This window comes from Camellia sinensis, chromosome 13 (assembly GCF_055761805.1).
Source record: "Camellia sinensis isolate YWXY chromosome 13, ASM5576180v1, whole genome shotgun sequence".
Lineage (NCBI taxonomy): Eukaryota > Viridiplantae > Streptophyta > Magnoliopsida > Ericales > Theaceae > Camellia > Camellia sinensis.
In genome coordinates this window covers 31,171,466-31,193,131 of record NC_138973.1, presented here as the reverse complement: position 1 = coordinate 31,193,131, position 21,666 = coordinate 31,171,466, and the positions used below count along the sequence as shown (strand labels likewise).

The following is a 21,666-nucleotide window of genomic DNA, read 5'->3' as shown; positions in this document are numbered from 1 at the left end:
GACTCAAGTCGGCACACTTCATGAAAGCAACCGAACTAATGGTATACAGTGACTCACTGCTAGTGGTAAACCAAATTTCTGGCGAATACGAAGCAAAGGATGACAGAATGGCCAAGTACCAAGAGCTAGTCAGAACGGAGATCAAGAAGTTTGATGTGGTAAGGATAGAACAAATTGGCAGGGAGGAAAACAGCCGAGCGGACGAGCTAGTAGGCCTTGCCTCAATGGCAGATACATCAATCCCTCATCCATTACTCATCGACTTCTTACCAAAACCAAGCATAGAAGACCCCGAAGCAGAAGAAGTGTATTGCACAGAATTAGGGCCCTCTTGGATGGATCCCATCGTCCTGTTCCTAAAAGACGGCATCCTACCAGAAGAGAAAAAAGAAGCCAACAGAATAAGGGCAAAGTCACAACGATTTTGGCTATCTCCATCTTTGGCATTATATAAGAAGTCGTTCTCTGGGCCTTACCTCAAGTGCGTTCATCCCAGCAAAGTAGAAGCATTCCTGTTCGAAATACATGAAGGGGTATGTGGAAGTCACCAAGGGGGAAGGTCGCTCACTTACAGGGCTATTTCGCAAGGATATTGGTGGCCATATATGCAAGCAGATTCAGAGAAATATGTGAAGAAGTGCGAAAAATGCCAGAAATTCGCACACCAAATACACCAACCAGCAAGAGAACTCCTACCTTTAACTAGCCCATGGCCTTTCGCAATGTGGGGCTTAGACATAGTAGGACCACTTCCAACGGCACCCGGGGGCAGAAAATTCTTTCTCGCAGCAACAGACTACTTCACAAAATGGGTGGAAGCAGAAGCATTGGCATCAATCAAAGAAAAAGATGTGAAGAAGTTCGTTTGGCAAAATATTATCACTCGGTTTGGCATACCAAAAGCACTGATCTCAGACAATGGAACTCAGTTCGACGGCAGAATCTTCAGAAGCTTTTGTGAAGAATACAAGATAGAGTTCTACAATTCCACACCGGCGTATCCTCAAGCAAATGGGTAGGCTGAAGCATCAAATAAAGTCGTCTTGGATGGACTAAAGAAAAGGCTAGAGAAAGCAAAAGGCAAATGGGCGGATGAACTTCCTCATGTTTTATGGGCTTACCGCACCACACCTCGGCGATCAACTGGAGAAACACCATTTTCCTTAGCCTATGGTATGGAAGCAGTGATCCCACTAGAAGTTGGCCTTCCCACAATTCGAAGCGAAAATTTTGACCCAGACTTAAATGGAGAAGCCATAGCCTTAGAACTCAACCTTGCAGAAGAAAGAAGAGAAAGAGCGTTGGTCCACATCGCCGCATACCAACGAGAGTTAATCAAAAAATTCAGCAAAAAGGTTCATCCAAGACAATTCAAAATTGGCGATTGGGTACTGCGCAAAGTAATGGGAAACACCTTGGTCCCAGGAGACGGCAAGTTAGGCCCCAATTGGGAAGGTCCCTATAAGGTGGTTGGGTTAGCCGGCAAAGGGGCATACCACCTAGAAGACAAGGATGGCAAGGCAATCCCTAGGCCATGGAATACGGCCAATCTCAAGTTATTTTACTTTTAGCTTTTCTTTTTCAAACATGTAATTTTCTCTTCCTTCAATAAAATGAGCAATTCTTTTTAGCACAAATTATTCTTTGTAAAAGTTAGCTTTAGAGACTAAGTTTATTGCAAGCATTCTATTCCAAGTTAGCTGGAAAAACTAACTCAGAGGTTGGCTGGATTTAACCAACATCCTTCCTAAGCCCAGGAAAAGGATCTAGGCTGCAGGACATTTGGTCGGAATAACCAAATACTATAAGTTAGCTGGAAAAACTAACTTCCATGGTTGGCTGGAATAAACCAACACTTGTTACTCTTCAGCCGAAGTAAGTGTACGGCTGAAGAGTGGTTGGCTGGAATAAACCAACACTTGTTACTCTTCAGCCGAAGTAAGTGTACGGCTGAAGAGTGGTTGGCTGGAATAAACCAACTCCTGTTACTCTTCAGCCGAAGTAAGTGTAAGGCTGAAGGGTGGTTGGCTGGAATAAACCAACTCTTGTTACTCTTCAGCCGAAGTAAGTGTATGGATGAAGAGTGGTTGGCTGGAATAAACCAACACTTGTTACTCTTCAGCCGAAGTAAGTGTAAGGCTGAAGGGTGGTTGGCTGGAATAAACCAACTCTTGTTACTCTTCAGCCGAAGTAAGTGTATGGCTGAAGAGTGGTTGGCTAGATTAAACCAACACTTATTACTCCTCAGCCGAAGTAATTATGTCGGCTAAGGAGTGGTTGGCTGGTAAGTATAGTTTAACCAACCAAAAACCGAAATAACACTTGGAGTAATAGAAGACATTACAAATGCAAGCATACACACAATAACCGGAATAAGAGAAGTAAAATTTTCATTCGAAAGAGAAGTCATTACAAGGGGGCTTAGTTCGGTTACAAAGAAAAGAGTACAAATTTAAGAGAAAAGTTCATCTATCTCGGCATCAAAGGCAGCATCAGTGTCAGCTGGAAGACCGGTTTCTGGCGGCAGGACTCCTTCAGTCACAACAGTGGTATCGACCGGAGCCACAGTTTCATTTGGCTGTTCAATAGTCAGATCTTCCACTCTGGACTCGGGCCGATCTATCTGATTCACATTCACAACCGAAGTATCCCCAGGGGCAGAGTCTTCATCAGAATCTTCATCATCTGAGCCCTCAAGGAACTGCTGTTGCATGGCCGTGGCATATTCCATCAAGGAGTTAGGTATGAAATAGGCTGGAGGGTTGAAAACCTCGGTCTGAGGATCATGACCGAGCTTCTCAACGGCTCCCCTCCAGCCGCACTTAAAGAAAAGATCCTTGGCAGCATTACATTGTTGGGCGTAAGCGTCCTCTGCTCTCTTGAAGCCCTGCTGGTCAGCCTGTTTTACCTTCTCCTTTATTTCGGCATCCTTCTTTCTTTCAAGTTTTAGCAACTCGCGCAAGTACTTGTCCTTCAGCACAATGGCAGTCTTTTGCTTTTTGGCCTCGGCCGAACTAACCATTCCGGTCAAACGACCGACCTCACCTCGGAGTTCGGCCATTTCCTTTCTGGCCGACTCTAGTTCGGCCGATTTCGCCTCTGCCTCGGCCGCCGCTTGCCTTGTCACTTTCCTCAGCTCCAGTACTCTCCTGTGGGTGATTTGGTTCTTTTGAATGGCCTGACAAAGCAAACAACTTCCCTTTAACCGAAGAAAGAGTTAAAAAGAAAAAGAAACATAAACAGAAAAGCAACCGAAGTCACTAACCAGAATCATGGATTTAGTAGCAGACCGGATGGACTTCAGCTCGGTGGTTAACTGTTTTTGGTGATGTTCCATGTCTTTGGGCAGACACACGCTCTTGGCCAGGTTGATGGCCAACAAGTGGTCTTTCTCAGCAACAACCGAGTCTGTGTCTAGAATGACTCGGTCGTTGAAGGTTAGTTTCGGTGCCCAGCAGCCGATAGTTCGGTCGGAAGACTCCGGTTGGGGGCTCGGTGGTAAGCTCGGCTGAATAGGAGTTTCTTCATCAATCAGAACTCGTTCGGGTTCGGAAGTTCGGGCACGTTTGGTTCGGCGGGAAGAGGATGGCTGTTGGGAAGGAAGGGCGACAACAGCAGGTTGCGGTTGGCTGGGAGGCGCCACTTCGGGCCTAGCTGTTTCGGTAAGAAGGGCCCTGACCCTGCTCCTTTTCGCCATCTCTTCTTCTGCGGTTAGAGGGACAAGTCTTATCTCGGGCAAAGTTGGGTCCGGTTCCGGTGCCTCTTCAAGAAGGAAGTCAGTCACCTTTGCTTTCCGTCGACCGCTGTAACGGTAGGTCGGTTCGAAATTTAGAAGCTTGGCCCAATCCCTTTCTTTAACCCGAAAAGCGGCTCGCAAGACTCCAAGGTTAGGATAGCTATACAGGGAATGGAGATGGGCAAAATCTGCAAAAAAGAGAGAAGTGTTAGTTCGGCTAACAGACTAAACAACCGAGATAACTTACAAAGCAGAAGACCGAAGTAAAATTACCAGGCTCTCCCATTTTCCAATTTATAGGTCGGCCAGGAATTTGAGCTTGAAAATCCTCAAAGTTCCCAGAGACCCAAAAGAAATCGTCATCGTTAAGATCTTTGTCCGGAGTGTGCTTGATTATCTTCTCTCGGCGGCGGCGAATTCTAAGGTAGTAGACCCACCCAGCATTCTTTGAGCCGATAGAGTATTGATGAAAGATCTCGGCTAGACCAAGATTCAGTCCGGTTTGGTGGTTTAATGCGGCTATCCCCATGATAATACGGTATGTATTGGTGGATAGTTGGGTGGGACATAACCTAGTCTGTCTAAGAAATTCGCAGATTAGCGGTTGGACAGGAAACCGTAGTCCGGTCTCTATTATGGATTGAAGGGTAAAAGGCACAAAGCCTTCATTGTTCCAGGGGGTAGCATCTTTTTTGGCCAACGCCAGATGGACATCATCAGGAATCTGGTAATCTTGCCTAAATTCGGCTAGGCCACCAGGGGTTTCGACTAAATATCTATACTTACCCATTTATTGTATAATTTATGAATAAATTATTTCGGTACCAAAACTAGGCTCAGTAGCTCGGTTGAGCACACGCGGGAGTGCCTGGGCAACCTAAGTCTGCAAAGTAGAAAACAAAGGGGTTAAGCACAGATCGTTGGACCGCGCTACAAATTATAAGCAAGATATACAAATCCTACTTCGGTTTAGCGGGCTGGTTCTACCTCGGCTCATCAGAAGGTTTCTTAGCTCGGTGTCGAGCAGTTTAGACCGGTTTAACGTCTAGGGGCAGCTTTCTGAGTTCGGACTAAAAATCTAAGAAAGCTGGTTTAGTCCCAAGGCCTAAATCGGTTGCGATGTGAGGAAAGTTACTCCGGCTGAGCCCCTAGGGGCGGCTTTCTGAGTTCGGTTTAAGAACTAAGAAAGCCGGCTTGGCCCCAAAATCTTAGCTCGGTTATAGACCGAAGTACCTAGTTCGGTATGAGCAAGCTTGTTCGGTGATCCTATCTTGGCTAGAGTGGGTCAGAAGAAACTACTGATATTCCTACAAGTTCTAGTCCGATTATTTTCTGAATCTATTCACATACATGACACAAACAGTATCCAAGTTCGGTCGGGACGTGATTCTGAATCAAAATCGAAATTTTTTCTCTAGGGTATATGACATATACATAGAGTTCTAATGGTTTCTCCATAAAAGTACAAAAGCGAATCAGAAATGGACAAACTGTTCTCAAAAAACATACAGAGCATGGAAAGCAAAGTACGAAAACAAAGAAAGCAAGAAGGATAGGCTTGCTTACCTGTATAAGAGAGAAGCTAGAGATGGAGGCGGTGGCAGCAATGGAGGCACGAGCACAGCAAACTCAAAGACTCTGGAAGCAAGGGAGAAGAGAAAGTGAAGAAAAGAAGGTGAAGTGATTCAAGAAAGAGAAAGGTTGTTTTGTGAAAAGGGAGAGAGAAAAAAGGCGGCAAAAAGAGGCGGGAATTGTACGAAATTTCTGCAGGACGGCGTAACAGTTGGCCACGGCTTATCAGAACCTGCCACGTGTCACTGGAATGGGAAGCGTTACAGACGCTATGATTGAAGAGACGTTTTTGACCGGACAAGACGGGGCCCGGAGTAAAATTAGCTCGGCTTGAAAGTTCAAGAGTTTTTAGATCGGCCGGAAAAGTTTCGAAACGACGCCAGCTCGGTTGTTGGACAGGTAATCCCAATCATGCTATGCAGATGGAATTAAGGGGCAATTGAGAGGGTAATTTTTGGGAAAGAATTGGGCCGAGCTGTGAGCTGGGCCGAAGTAACACTACGGCTTTTTATCGATTCCTTTACTTCGGCCCATAGAGGTGAGATTACTCCGGCTCAAAGAAGAAATAGTTACTTCGGCCTGAGGAAGAATAAAGCTACTCCGGTCGGAGGCAACTTGGAGTTAGGCCGGTCTCAGTATTAGTCCGGTCGCGATATGTACAGGGAAGGCTGGTTTAGGGATTAGTCCGGTCGTCACATACTATGGTTAGGTCGGTCAGAACTTGTTACTGGGAAGGTTGACCTAAGCACACCAAGGTTGAACAAGGGCAGCCGAAGTAATGAGTTAGAGGAGAAGACCGAGCTAATGATAGTTCGGCCTTCTATGTGGCTCAGCAGAGCCAGTGTTATTTCGGTCATGTTATAGTTCGGCCATGAAGAAAACCATCCCACTTGGTTTAAGCAGTGGGGAGGGTGTAAAAGGATAAGCATTATCCTTAGGAGAATGAATCCTAGGAGGACTCTGCATGGAGAAGTACAAGTCCTACTAGGATTGTGCCACGGGAAACTTATAAAAGCCTACAAACATCACCTTGGAAGAGGTAATTTGAACACAATCTTTCTGAGAACTTAGAGCTTTGTCTATTTGTCAAGTTTTCTGACTTAGGCATCGGAGGGGTTTCCGGCACACACCCGCCGGCTAGCTCACGTTTGTGTTTTCAGGTGACAAAGCGACGTCGTACGGAGAAGCGTGGACTTGGTCAACAGGATTATACGAGGAGAATTATTTCCTCCCCGTACACGATACATCCGTTAGTACAAAAATAAAAATAAAATAAAATGTAAAATGAATTAATTTGTCTATTAGTTTTCCTAAACGAATTGTCTATTTGGCATATGTTTATACTTTTTCAATGAAGAAAGACAACCATAGACTAGTTGAGGGACAGGACTTTGATGAACATAGACTCTTAGGTCACGTTTGTTTGGCAGATTAGGTTAGATAGAATTGTTAATGAAAGGATTGTTAATGAACAGATTGTTAATGTGGGTATTGTTAGTGAGGAAATTAAATAAAAGTGTGTTTGTTTTAATGATAATGTAAGAGATGATTAGTGATGGGATTATTAAATTATTTTTATATAAAATAAATAAACAAATTATTTCTATATTAAAAAAAAATTAAAACAAATATTAAAACAAACAGGTGCACTTGGTAAAAAACAATAAAATTAAAAAAATAAAAGTTTTATATAAAATAGACTCAATTATCTCATTATCTTCCTAATCTCGCCTAAAATTTAGCTAAGCTAATCCTTCTATGTGAGGATATTCATAGTCCTATAAGACTACTAATCCACTTCTATTTTTATCAACCAAACATGGGTTATGTAGGATTCATGGGATTGATAGTCCAATCACCCCACCTATGGAGCAAAACAAACACGACCTTAAGTCTTTTATAATACTTTCTCAACAAAAAAATAATAATGATAAAATAGGTGGAACCGAAAGAAGTCAAGTGATTCAAGAGGTTCAAGTATTTCAATTTTTAAAGAACAAAAAAAAGTCTTTCATAATAGTAGTAAAATAATAAAATTAAAAGTGTGCAGAGGAATTGCAGGAAACTAAACAAAAAGCTCAAGTGATTCAAGAGGGTCGCGTAGTTCAATTTCTAAAAAACGAACCAAAAAAATGGTTCGCACGCTAAAAAAGTAAACAAAAAAGACAAATAAAAGGGAAATTTATTTCCTACCCACATGTATTATATGTATTTTTAGTTGTGATTTTGTGTTTTTAATTATAATTAATTATGATATATTGTAATATTAATTATAATTTTCTGATTTTGAGTTTTTAATTATAATTAGTTATGATACATTGTAATATTGATTATGATATTATTTTAATTATGATTTTAATATTATTTAGGTATACTTAATGTAATATTTTGTTATAACTCAATATTTTTTAATTATGATCTTTATAATGTTGAGATATGTCATTTTTAGATCGACAATGCTAGGTAGCTCAAATTTTTGTGGCTCAAATGGCTCAAATCTGTCAAAACGACGTCGTTTTGACAGATTTTGAGTGTAAAACGACGTCGTTTTGACAAATTTGAGTCATTTGAGCCACAAAAATTTGAGCTACCAAACATTTTCCTTTTTAGATATGGAATCACCTGTCCAAGTTTCGTGTCCCATTTTTCTATCCCAGTGTTTTTCTTCTACCACATGTCCAACACCAAACATTCAATTTAACTCCGCTAACTCTCCATAAAAAAAACCCACAGCGCACCATCTTCAAATTTCCTTTGTTCCTCTTCCTTCTTTTTTTTCATCCTCTATATTGGTCTCCTTTATTCCCAGCCACAAAACACAACTGACACCTCTTTTCTCTGCCACAGTAATCTCCTCTTGTTTTTCTTCTCTTTTGCATTGCCCTCTGCTACTTCCTCTCATTTTCTTCTCTTTTGAATTCCCCACTTTCCTCCTTTTCCTTTTGATATAAACCCACATCAAACCAAAAGTGTAAGCCCACCGAAAATATACGTATACTATTGTAAAAAGCCATATGACTTTGACTCTAATGTTTTATTAAGTTTATTAAATGAAATGAAATAATATGATATTTTTTAAAAAAATATTTATTTTATATTTGATTTATTCAAAAAATAATAAAAATTGCATTGTAAAAGAAATAATAATTATTCCATAAGAAAATAAAAAAATAACCTGATGATGCAGTCCGTCCTGGATGGATGGGTCGGGCTGGTCCAAGCTCTTCAAGTTCCGATCCAGGCGGATGATTCCACCAGATGACCTGCAAGCAAGTCCAAAGGGGAACGGGGTAGTCCCCCAGTGAACCTTCCGGCGAGCAAATCAGTAGAGGAAGAAGGAAATATAGAGAGAGAGAGAGATAGAAAAACTTAACCTTCCTCTTGTCTTCAATTCTTGCTTATATCCTTTGGTAATCATTTCACTGTCTCTTGCGATGTGCCCCCTTCCGCTGAAAGCCTGTGCCGTAGCTTACCTTGTTCAGGGTGAGGGGGCTCTGTTCCGACGGGGAGGTGGTGTCGTAATAAATGCTGTGATGGGCTACATTAATAGTGATGTGTTGTGGCAATAACTCTGCAGATCTTTGTCTGCTGATGTGGCCTGTGTTTCACCTGTCATGTGCCCAAATGTCATTGGCTCTCCATGCCCAGATGGCCTCCAGCTGTCCTGGGCTTTGCCAGCCGGGTTATGCTATGGGTCCCAAGCGATGGGTTTGGGATTGTTTGCTGTGGGCTGTAAGCCTTATGGGCCTATCCATGTCATAACCATTTCATTCCATTGCACTTCATTCCATTTTACTACTTGAACTTTTTCTCCAAAAATAAGATTTAGTTTCTTACAAAATTAAATAGAATCAATGATTAAATATAAGATAGAAATTTTAATTTCTATTATAAGATACAATTATGGAATAAATAGATGAGATAAAATTTTAGTTCAAACGAGTGGATTTTTTTATAATTATTTTTTACTAGAATGGAATAATTAAATGGTGATATTACACTCCAATAATCATACGGTATCACCGTTAAACTTTGATTTAGTTTCATTTGTAACAAAATATTTTTGGACCCGTGCAAGGCACGGGCTATTCTTGTGATAAATTTATATTTCCAAAATGAAAATCTTATAAAAAATTATTCTATTTGTTTTGATTTTTTAAAAATTATTTTTAGATGACTTTTCCTTTGTTTTAATAAATTTTTTCATATTTTATTCAAAATTATTTTTTTTCTATTTATTATGTTAAATAAAAAATTCTAATAAGGAATAGTTGTAATTTATAGTATTGTAGGGATTTCATATTTTTAAAAAATCTCAAAAGTTTATTTGTAATTCACCCAAAACTAAAAAATTTATGTGTCATAACTAACCAAGAATCTTTTGCATTATTACGAAAAATCCTTCCTCAAACTAGTACAACCAACATTGGTAAATATTATCAAAGAAAAGGTTAAAATGGGAAAGTCAAATTATAGGTTACCATTAGTAAATTATACAAAATAAAAGGGCAAAATAGGGTGAGAAAAAAACAGCAAGGGTGTATTTATAATTTATGAGGGGTGCTATTAGCACCCCCTCTATTATTTTGGACTCCCCATTTCTTTGAACCCTCACTTATAAATTTTAAAACCCTTAAAATTTCTTTTTTCCCCTCAGATAATACCAAAATTATCATTGTGAAAACATTCCACCCATTCAATTGAATGCACACCCCTCATACCCCCAAAAATCCTCTCTTCAAAAAACTCTAACAAAACCCACAAAAAAGAAGAAGAGCCAAGTGTAATTGTTGTTTATGCTCTCTCTCTCTCTCTCTCTCTCTCATCCTTTTCTTTGGTGATTAATGTTCGGTTATTGGTTCTTGAACAAATAATAAATGTTCGATTACTGGTTCAGTCCTGAAAAATGACGAACAGATTTTATTAATTTTGCTATTTTTTTTTTTAAAGAAATTTACCCTTGCAAGGCTAATCTCCTCTGAGCTAAGAACACCATCAAAGCTATAAACTTCCTCTAAACTTTTATTGTTGTACTCCTCTCGTCTTATGGAGTTGTGGTTGTCTAAAAAACTTTCACTCATTATCATTGCTGGAAAAGTGTGTGTAATGAAATGGTTGCTACCGTTATCGTTGAAATATTGTTGCCAAATGGTTTTTAAGGTTTTGAGGGTGGATAAGTTTTGAAGGTGAGATATGGGGAAAATGGATGGGTGGTGATAGATGTGAGTGCTCTCATAAACCCTAATTCATGATATAATGGTGTGTGAGTTTAATTGTGAGATGAGGTGTCACAAAATTAATGATGTCTTTTTTAGTAATTTTATTTGAGGTTATTATTGTAATAAAAAAAGAGCTAAAAATTGAGGGGTCCAAAATAACTCATGGGGTGCTAATAGTAGCACTCTAATTTATCCAAAACCAAAATATTTATGTTTCATAATTGACCAAAAATCTTTGCATAGTTACGGAAAAACTTTCATCCAAATTAGTACCACCAATATTGGCAAATAATACAAAATAAAAGGGCAAAATGGAAAAATTAAATTGCAAGCCTCTAATAATAAATAATTCTATATGAAAGGGTAAAATCGAAAAAAATATATATACATGCCTCAAGCAGCTAAGCAAGAGCTTCTATTTGTACCCCAAAAAATAGGTTGTGCACCCCAATTTAATGATGATTATTATTTATTTGGTCCCTATTTAAAATAACAAGAAAGTACTTGACTTTGGAAAAAATATACATAAAAATATTTTGGACACTCCATTCATCATCAATCCTAATATTCTTTTTCTCTCTTCTCTTCCTACTTTCATCACTTTGCATCTTCATACCCAACCCTATTAGCTTTAATTCATCATTATTGCATTCTATTTCATATTGAAATCAACAATGGACAATAAAGAAGACGTTTCCAAACAATTTTTTGTAAAGAAAGTAAGTTTTTAATTGTTGTTCATCATTTTTCGTAGGTTGGTTTTCTGAATTGATTCAAAATTGAGTATCCAAACAAATTTCATAGCTTTGGAATTAAGTATCTGGACAAATATATTTTGTTCGGCACTGAGTATCCATATGAAATAATTAGAATCAATCTTCTTGTGTTTGGCATTGAGTATTTGAACAAACTTCATAGGTTCGGAATTAAGTATCCGAACAAATATATTTTGTTCGACACAGATTATTTATATGAAACAACTGGAATCAATTTTTTTGTGTTTGATACTAAGTATCCGAACAAACTTTATAGGTTCGGAATTAAGTATTCGGACAAATATATTTTAATTCACTGAGTGAGAGACCTTTGTTTTGGAATACCTCTTCATCTCAGATAAACTCAGAATCTCTCTTCGTTGCTTGGAATTCCAGACACCCAAAATGTGATTTTATTTTGTTCCTCTGTTTATGGATAATGGGATGTACAAAGTAGATTTGTATAGACTTTTAAGATTTTTAAGGTTATGATAAATATTACTTGGGTCTAAACAAATAAATAAAATTTCAAATTTATTATTAGAATGCTCAAAATAATAAGATGCCCAATCAATTTTTTGAAATGCAAATAAAAACTTCCCAAATAAGCACGCCTTATATATCAATTATGATAGAGACCCTCACACATACATGACCTCCACAACCCCCACTCTCATCCCAACCACTTATAATGTGAGGCCTACATATACATAAGTGGATCTCACACACACACACATCAAAGGCTAATATCAAATTAGGGGTCATGAAACCCCTAAAAAAAGAGGTCTCAAACATTTCTGCTTATATATATAGCCTTCGTTTGGGAAGTGGGTTGGCTTTTTGGCTTTTTTGGCTATTTTAGCCTGGGCTAAAAAGCTTGGTTTGAGAAGGGCTTTTTGGCTTTTTTAACTTTTTTTTGTGAGAGAAGAATGTAATGATTATGGGTTTGATGTGATGTTTTATTTTTTGTGGCTAAAATAGAATATTTTGTCTTTTGTGACTAAAATAGTCAAAAAAACCCGAAAAAGCCCTTCCCAAACGGACCCATAGTAGCACTTTCAAAGAGTCCTTCTCTCGTTGGGTTGAAGGTGTAAGGTAAAAATACAAAATTATCCTTTTAACAAGGATTGTTTGGGACAATTTATGAAAGTTTATTTTTTTAAAACCAATTTTCGGTTCAATATTCGATTGACCAGCCAATTCCGTCTGATTCTTAAAACATTATTTAATAGTGGGTTAGGTGGTGCAGAGCTCAAGTTTTTTTCTCATTTAAGAGGCATGTAGTCTATAAATTGACACTTTTTTTTTTTATTTACAAAATGATTGGTAGCTTAGGTATTATATGACATAAACAAAATAAGTGTATTTATTTTTTTTTTTATAAAAATTCAAAAAAATATAGTTATTTAAATTATTCAAAACAATCCCTGCAATTGGATATGACAAAGGGAAATTGACATGCTTCTTTGCTGATCCAGACTCTACTATTGATGTGGTAAATCTCTCATTTTACTCTTTTTTTTTTTATTTGAGTTAAAATAACTTACTAAAAGATAAAATAGACTAAAATAGTCAATAAGACAAAATGTCACAACCAACTCATAATCATTTTACTTTTTCTCTTACAACCATTAAATCAACTAAAAAAAAAATCCAATGAACTTCCCAAATACAATTTTTTTACTCAGACTAAAATAATTAAAAAACTAACTACCTAATTAAAATAACTAACTTCTCAAACAAGACTGGTATTGATCAATGTTCATTATATAATTTTACACAAACAAAAATAAATAAATAAATAATTATATGCAAGCACACTCAAGCAATTGGGCCTTCATTGGCCTTATTTTAGTAGGCTATTTTAGTTTTTGATTATTTTAGTATAGTAGGCTAAAATATTTGTGTTTAGAAAGATTGTTAGATTTTTTTTATAATTGGATGTGATATTTGTGAAAGAAAAAATAAAATGATTATGAATTTGATGTGATATTTTATTTTATTAACTATTTTAACCTATTTTTTCTTTTTACAAATTTTAATCCAAATAACAAAAAAAAAAAAAAAAAAAGGCTTTTTAATTCGGAGACCATTCGGAGACCAAGGGAGTGGCCTTGGTGCCCTTTACTTGGGCCGGTCTTGGGTAATCATGATATAGAAAAATTCTTGAAATATTTAATTTATTATTCTTAAAATTCACTTTTAATGATATATTTGACAAGTATTAAATTTTTATTTGTCAAACATTTAATTATGTCAAAAATGCTAGGGATTCAAAAAATTCTACTAAAAACTCTATCAAATGTCTCATATGGGTGTGGGATCCACATAGGACCCACATTGTCTAGGTCCTACACCCATGTGAGACATTTGGTAGAACTTTTGATAAAATTTTTAGAGTCTCTAACATTACTTTTATTATGGAGGATCTAACCTCAATACCACATCATTGTTGCCATATATAACCACTGAATATAAGTGAGACTCATTTGACACCTATTGTAATAAAGGAAATTGATTGAAAAGTCATATTAGAAAGATGGGTGTATCAATAAGTTTTTTATTTTTATTTTTTAGTGTATTAAAAAGTCCTATTCACTTTTAATTTTTATCGTAAAGTCCTATTGTTTAATGTTTTTAATGGCTTTTTTAAAAACATGTCACTAATTGTTAGTTTTTAGTAACAGTTACAAAATTCGTTACTAAAAAAATCACTAAATGCCAATTTTTAATGACAAATTTTAAAAAATATTACTAACACATATGGGACTTCTAATTTATACAAACACTTCTGGATGCACAGGTTCTTATAACAAGACCAATAAATAATTATCCACTGTAATAATGGTTATGCATATGACAAATCATGTTATAAATAAAAAGTGGTATAAAAGAATTACTTACTTGGTTTAGTCTTCAATCAATTTTTGGGAGTTCAAAATTTAAAATTTATTTGGTTTACAATTTTTTCGAAGGGTTTGGTTTCTCTCCCGTCCGTGATCAAATTGGAGGGTGTTATTGGGCCCATGGGGGCTTATCACGGGTCTCGTTTTGATAATATGAACCGTTCAATGTGTAGAACTCAGCGAGTACTATACACCTAAAAAAAGTCATGTTGATCGGATATCGATAACTATGTGATTAAATCAGTTTTATATAAATAGTAAAAAAATAAACGATTGACAAAAATCTGATCCGATGAAATAGTTATCGTTTTGATTTGGCCATATTCTTTTTAATAGTACACAAACTATGAGTCTATTTGGGAATTGAACATTTAAGTTAAAAAAAAGTTATTAAGAAAGTCAAAAAAAAAAATTATATAAAAAAAAGTCAAAGATTCAATTTTATTTTCTTTCGTAAAATGTCAAAAAATTATTCCCAAACATTTTAATTATTTTTTAGGTCATATTTTAACAAAAAAATTACTAAAAAGACACTTTCCGAAGAAATCTTAAAATTTTTGTTTAGTAACAATTATCTCATTATTAAAGAGAGTCATGTTATAAATTACAAAGTTTCTTTATTATATAATATATCAATTACTTAGAAACATATCACATTTATGAAAGTGAATCTTGTTTCAAATTGTAAATTTTAGGGTAATGCTATGAAACCATAGGTAAGTTATGTTATTTGTGAATTTAATTATCACAAATAGTATAATTCAATATTGTGAGAGTTATAACTATAAATAAATAAATAAATGAATTATAATCAAACATCATGTGAGGTATAACTGCCACAACCTAAACATGCCCCTACAGGTTTAGTGTCGTAACCGGCCAGTAATCCTTGGATTACTGAAAGCCTTTGAACAGAATAACATACAAATAGGGGCTGAGGAAGCAAATATACAAAATACACTACAGGAAAACGTGTTTTTTGCGACGGCAAAACGCCGTCGCAAATGGTCCGTTAGCCGTCGCCAATACCTTTTGCGACGGTAAGTTGGCTTTTAGCGATGGCAAAGGGGGGTCGCGACAGGGGGGGTTGCAAAAGGGATTTAGCGACGGTAGGTGCCGTCGCCATTGTTTTTTGCGACGGGAGGATGTCTTTTTTGCGACGGTAATTTTCTGTCGCCAATAACGCAAGAAAATCTGACTTTTTGCGACGGCTAAATATTTCCGTCGCTAAAAAAGGTTTTTGAGACGGCAAAAAGCCGTCGCTAAAAGTGTGGTAGCCTATACTATTGCCGACGGTAAGCTGAGCCGTCGCTAAAGGTTTTAGTTTAAATTAAATTACTAGCTTTTGCGACAGGATGTCTGCCGTCGCAAAAGCCTCCAAAAATGTTTTTGCGACGGCTTATTATGCCGTCTCAAAAAATTAAAAAAAAAAAAAAAAAAAAAACCTGTTGGAAAATTATTAAAAAAATAAAAATAACCTGTATTAAATGAAAAATAACTATAAAAAATCCAAAAATTAAATTTATAATATAAATACATACATAAATAAAAGTTGACAAATAATAAAAATTCATAATGTTGTTCCATTCATAACAATACAGAAATAAAAATGCATAAAAACAAAAATTATGCCACTACATAATGTCGCATACTACATACACAATGTTATTCACAAATTTAAATAACATAAATCAAAATCAAAACCAAAAGTTTTCGTCTTGATGTTATTCACAAGTTTGCGACGGGTTACAAAAAAAAAAGTTGGTAATAATCTTTGTACGCCCACATTCCACAAGAAGCAAGCTGCTACTCAGGAAATATCAGAAAAAAACAAGATAAAAATAATTAATAACCATATAATGGTGTTAATATTTTAATTACAGAAAAATATTAAAAAAAAATTGACTACTATATAATTAGAAAGATAGTTTAGTAAATAATTTTGACTAGACCGAAATCCGGCTCTAACTCCCAAACCGGGAACCCGTTTCGAGCCCCGTCTTCTCCCACAAGTCTCTCGTGCCTAGGCGGCCGCGTGTGCCAAGTTTCGTGCTCAACCGACGCCGTTTGGTGATTTTGGGGCGTTAACGCCTCGAATTCAAGTTTCTTAAGGAACTAGTTTGCTTAAAGTGAAATCCGGCTCTAACTCCCAAACCGGGAACCCGATTCGAGCCTCGTCTTCTCCCACAAGTCACTCGTGCCTAGGCGGCCGCGTGTGCCAAGTTTCGTGCTCAACCGACGCCGTTTGGTGATTTTGGGGCGTTAACGCCTCGAATTCAAGTTTCTTAAGGAACTAGTTTGCCTAAAGTGAAATCCGGCTCTAACTCCCAAACCGGGAACCCGATTCGAGCCCCGTCTTCTCCCACAAGTCACTCGTGCCTAGGCGGCCGCGTGTGCCAAGTTTCGTGCTCAACCGACGCCGTTTGGTGATTTTGGGGCGTTAACGCCTCGAATTCAAGTTTCTTAAGGAACTAGTTTGCTTAAAGTGAAATCCGGCTCTAACTCCCAAACCGGGAACCCGATTCGAGCCCCGTCTTCTCCCACAAGTCACTCGTGCCTAGGCGGCCGCGTGTGCCAAGTTTCATGCTCAACCGACGCCGTTTGGTGATTTTGGGGCGTTAACGCCTCGAATTCAAGTTTCTTAAGGAACTAGTTTGCCTAAAGTGAAATCCGGCTCTAACTCCCAAACCGGGAACCCAATTCGAGCCCCGTCTTCTCCCACAAGTCACTCGTGCCTAGGCGGCCGCGTGTGATAAGTTTCGTGCTCAACCGACGCCGTTTGGTGATTTTGGGGCGTTAACGCCTCGAATTCAAGTTTCTTAAGGAACTAGTTTGCCTAAAGTGAAATCCGGCTCTAACTCCCAAACCGGGAACCCGATTCGAGCCCCGTCTTCTCCCACAAGTCACTCGTGCCTAGGCGTCCGCGTGTGCCAAGTTTCGTGCTCAACCGACGCCGTTTGGTGATTTTGGGGCGTTAACGCCTCGAATTCAAGTTTCTTAAGGAACTAGTTTGCCTAAAGTGAAATCCGGCTCTAACTCCCAAACCGGGAACCCGATTCGAGCCCTGTCTTCTCCCACAAGTCACTCCTGCCTAGGCGGCCGCGTGTGCCAAGTTTCGTGCTCAACCGACGGCGTTTGGTGATTTTGGGGCGTTAACGCCTCGAATTCAAGTTTCTTAAGGAACTAGTTTGCCTAAAGTGAAATCCGGCTCTAACTCCCAAACCGGGAACCCGATTCGAGCCCCGTCTTCTCCCACAAGTCTCTCGTGCCTAGGCGGACGCGTGTGCCAACTTTCGTGCTAAAGCGACGCCGTTTGGTGATTTTGGAGCATTAACGCCTCGAATTCAAGTTTCTTAAGGAACTAGTTTGCTTAAAGTGAAATCCGGCTCTAACTCCCAAACCGGGAACCCGATTCGAGCCCCGTCTTCTCCCACAAGTCTCTCGTGCCTAGGCGGACGCGTGTGCCAACTTTCGTGCTAAAGCGACGCCGTTTGGTGATTTTGGAGCATTAACGCCTCGAATTCAAGTTTCTTAAGGAACTAGTTTGCTTAAAGTGAAATCCGGCTCTAACTCCCAAACCGGGAACCCGATTCGAGCCCCGTCTTCTCCCACAAGTCACTCGTGCCTAGGCGGCCGCGTGTGCCAAGTTTCGTGCTCAACCGACGCCGTTTGGTGATTTTGGGGCGTTAACGCCTCGAATTCAAGTTTCTTAAGGAACTAGTTTGCCTAAAGTGAAATCCGACTCTAACTCCCAAACCGGGAACCCGATTCGAGCCCCGTCTTCTCCCACAAGTCACTCGTGCCTAGGCGGCCGCGTGTGCCAAGTTTCGTGCTCAACCGACGCCGTTTGGTGATTTTGGGGCGTTAACGCCTCGAATTCAAGTTTCTTAAGGAACTAGTTTGCTTAAAGTGAAATCCGGCTCTAACTCCCAAACCGGGAACCCGATTCGAGCCCCGTCTTCTCCCACAAGTCACTCGTGCCTAGGCGGCCGCGTGTGCCAAGTTTCATGCTCAACCGACGCCGTTTGGTGATTTTGGGGCGTTAACGCCTCGAATTCAAGTTTCTTAAGGAACTAGTTTGCCTAAAGTGAAATCCGGCTCTAACTCCCAAACCGGGAACCCAATTCGAGCCCCGTCTTCTCCCACAAGTCACTCGTGCCTAGGCGGCCGTGTGTGCTAAGTTTCGTGCTCAACCGACGCCGTTTGGTGATTTTGGGGCGTTAACGCCTCGAATTCAAGTTTCTTAAGGAACTAGTTTGCCTAAAGTGAAATCCGGCTCTAACTCCCAAACCGGGAACCCGATTCGAGCCCCGTCTTCTCCCACAAGTCACTCGTGCCTAGGCGTCCGCGTGTGCCAAGTTTCGTGCTCAACCGACGCCGTTTGGTGATTTTGGGGCGTTAACGCCTCGAATTCAAGTTTCTTAAGGAACTAGTTTGCCTAAAGTGAAATCCGGCTCTAACTCCCAAACCGGGAACCCGATTCGAGCCCCGTCTTCTCCCACAAGTCACTCGTGCCTAGGCGGCCGCGTGTGCCAAGTTTCGTGCTCAACCGACGCCGTTTGGTGATTTTGGGGCGTTAACGCCTCGAATTCAAGTTTCTTAAGGAACTAGTTTGCCTAAAGTGAAATCCGGCTCTAACTCCCAAACCGAGAACCCGATTCGAGCCCCGTCTTCTCCCACAAGTCACTCGTGCCGAGGCGGCCGCGTGTGCCAAGTTTCGTGCTCAACCGACGCCGTTTGGTGATTTTGGGGCGTTAACGCCTCGAATTCAAGTTTCTTAAGGAACTAGTTTGCCTAAAGTGAAATCCGGCTCTAACTCCCAAACCGGGAACCCGATTCGAGCCCCGTCTTCTCCCATAAGTCACTCGTGCCTAGGCGGCCGCGTGTGCCAAGTTTCGTTCTCAAGCGACGCCGTTTGGTGATTGTGGGGCGTTAACGCCTCGAATTCAAGTTTCTTAAGGAACTAGTTTGCCTAAAGTGAAATCCGGCTCTAACTCCCAAACCGGGAACCCGATTCGAGCCCCGTCTTCTCCCACAAGTCACTCGTGCCTAGGCGGCCGCGTGTGCCAAGTTTCGTGCTCAACCGACACCGTTTGGTGATTTTGGGGCGTTAACGCCTCGAATTCAAGTTTCTTAAGGAACTAGTTTGCCTAAAGTGAAGTCCGGCTCTAACTCCCAAACCGGGAACCCGATTCGAGCCCCGTCTTCTCCCACAAGTCACTCGTGCCTAGGCGGCCGCGTGTGCCAACTTTCGTGCTCAAGCGACGCCGTTTGGTGATTTTGGGGCGTTAACGCCTCGAATTCAAGTTTCTTAAGGAACTAGTTTGCCTAAAGTGAAATCCGGCTCTAACTCCCAAACCGAGAACCCGATTCGAGCCCCGTCTTCTCCCACAAGTCTCTCTTTAACTTAGAATGACTCAATTATGCAAAGATACATTTTAGCTTAGAATGCAAAGATACATTTTATACCTGATCTTCTGGTGGTGGTGTATATGGATTCTCGTCTTCTGCAGATTCCCTAAATGCCCGGTGGCCACTCGATGCATCAGGAACCTGTGATAGTCAATACATAATGTGGTAATCATATTCGAATTTTATACATAATCTTGTGTGAAAATTGAACTATCAAACAATTTAATTTATATCGAACCTGTCTATTGGGATCCACACTTGCCCCCTGTGACACTAAGGCCATCATCTCAGCTCTCATCTGCTGTAAATGTGTAGAGAACTCTGCTCGCAGCTCCTCCCTCAACTCATCCCTTAGCTCTGCACGAACCTTCTGCGTGATCTGATCAATAGTCGATGGCTGGGGTGTTGATTGTGATGGCCCAGCACCATCTTTATACACCGCTCTTCGAGGCACAATTCTCCCGTATGTGCGACAATATCCATGTCCGTCATGACCTATCAACTCATGGAAAATGGCATTCCTAGCCTCCAAAGTCCGACCATCCTCAGGTAGCATAGAGAGTTGACGATTAAACTCATCCTGTATTGAATAAGACATATAAGTATATGCCAAATTAAGATGGTTGACACACAAAAAGTAGTCTTTAAATACAATCAAAGGTGTTTGGAAACTACCAAGGTCTGAATAACCTCTGGGTCATCTACTCTACGTGTCATAAGCCAAACATTCATCTTATCAGTAGACTCCCCCTTACTGGTCATCTGCATTTTTTTAGAAATATGAAAATTAGAATGTAAATAATTTGTAAATATACAATGTTTATTTATATACAAAAATATAACAATAAAATGTAAACCTCATGCCGTATCTGAGAGAAAGTAGTACGCCCTGTGGTATGAGCTATGCCGTGAGCTCGCCGATTTTTAGCGTTCCTACTTGCGATTTTCTATAACAGGTTCGACAAATGTGAGTATGTAAATATGATTTGTATGTTTACATATCATAAATATAACTTATTTGTATACCTCAGCATCGGAAGTACGCCAATACTCCACAAGTTCTTCCCACTGGCATGGCACAATGTGCATAGGAACATCATCCTTCAGATTAGGATCAGAACTTCTAGGCTTGAAATACTTTGCCTTAAGCTTGTTCTTGTGATCCTTCCATATGCTGTTGCAGTTTTTCATGCAGATTGGCTTGTACTCCTCTGGACATATATTCAAATTGTCCTATAAAACACAATTTCAAAGTTTAAATAATAATAACACAATTTTGGAATTCAAATTTGTGGACAAAAATATACTTTTACCTTCACATCCTTCCAGATAGCATCAATAATATCATCAGGCACATTGTTCCAGTCAAGAAAAGTAAGAGGAACAATGTTACCATTCCGCACAATAATGCCAAGTTGAGTAGTTAACTTAGCCACGTTATCCCCTATTGGACAGTAATTTCCATCAAATTGTATGTCTAGCTTTTTACCAGTACCCCACTCTTTAATGCCCTTGGCACATCCTCTACCACGCCTAGTCGAGGTTGATGAAGAACTAACATGACCTGTGAGATACAATAACAATAAACAATATGCAATGGTAATAAACAAATGCAAATTTAAATAATGTGAATACAAATCATATCACATAAACCTGAGGTGGGCTGTGAAGAAGTCGAAGGGTCTGCAAAATACAATGAGAATAAACAAGTTATATATAATGAGCATAAATAAATGTATGTTTAAATAATTTTCATACAAATCAAAGCAAATTTATATACCTGCGGATGGCTCATAAGCTGATGATGATAGCTGCAGTGGTGGCACTGATGGTGGACGCACCGATGGTAGGCATGGAGGCTGAGTACATGGTAGCTGCTGTGGTGTCACTAAAGGCCCCTCCGATAGTGGCCGATGTGATGCCTCCTCTGATGGTGTTGCTACTGATGTCCTGTTATGTAGCACATCAGACATCATGCGCCGGGGATGATCAGGCTTCCTCTTCCTTCCCATAATAATCTGCAAGCAATATAACATTAATTGACATTAGAAACATAGACAATGGTT

At 39.3% G+C, this 21,666-nt stretch overlaps 1 protein-coding gene across 1 annotated transcript; it reads right to left on the bottom strand.

The window, feature by feature from the left end:
• Positions 1 to 2,452: 2,452 nt before the first annotated feature.
• Positions 2,453 to 21,634, bottom strand: LOC145805274 (uncharacterized). Its single transcript, XM_082900385.1, has 9 exons — positions 21,381 to 21,634; positions 21,254 to 21,283; positions 20,914 to 21,164; positions 20,627 to 20,833; positions 20,458 to 20,547; positions 20,276 to 20,362; positions 19,839 to 20,180; positions 19,658 to 19,741; positions 2,453 to 2,623 (listed from the first exon to the last, which is right to left on the bottom strand). Exons 1-9 carry the CDS (start codon positions 21,610 to 21,612, stop codon positions 2,453 to 2,455), a joined length of 1,494 nt encoding a protein of 497 aa, XP_082756511.1. The 5' UTR covers positions 21,613 to 21,634.
• Between the last annotated feature and the right edge of the window lie 32 nt (positions 21,635 to 21,666).

Excerpts from the sequence above, each read along its gene's own strand:
- LOC145805274 (XM_082900385.1), bottom strand. The coding sequence starts at position 21,612 with ATGGGAAGGAAGAGGAAGCCTGATCATCCCCGGCGCATGATGTCTGAT. Across the intron at positions 20,548-20,626 it reads GGCGTACTTCCGATGCTGAG|AAAATCGCAAGTAGGAACGC; the intron begins GTATACAAATAA and ends AACCTGTTATAG. Across the intron at positions 20,363-20,457 it reads TCTCTCAGATACGGCATGAG|ATGACCAGTAAGGGGGAGTC; the intron begins GTTTACATTTTA and ends AAAAAAATGCAG.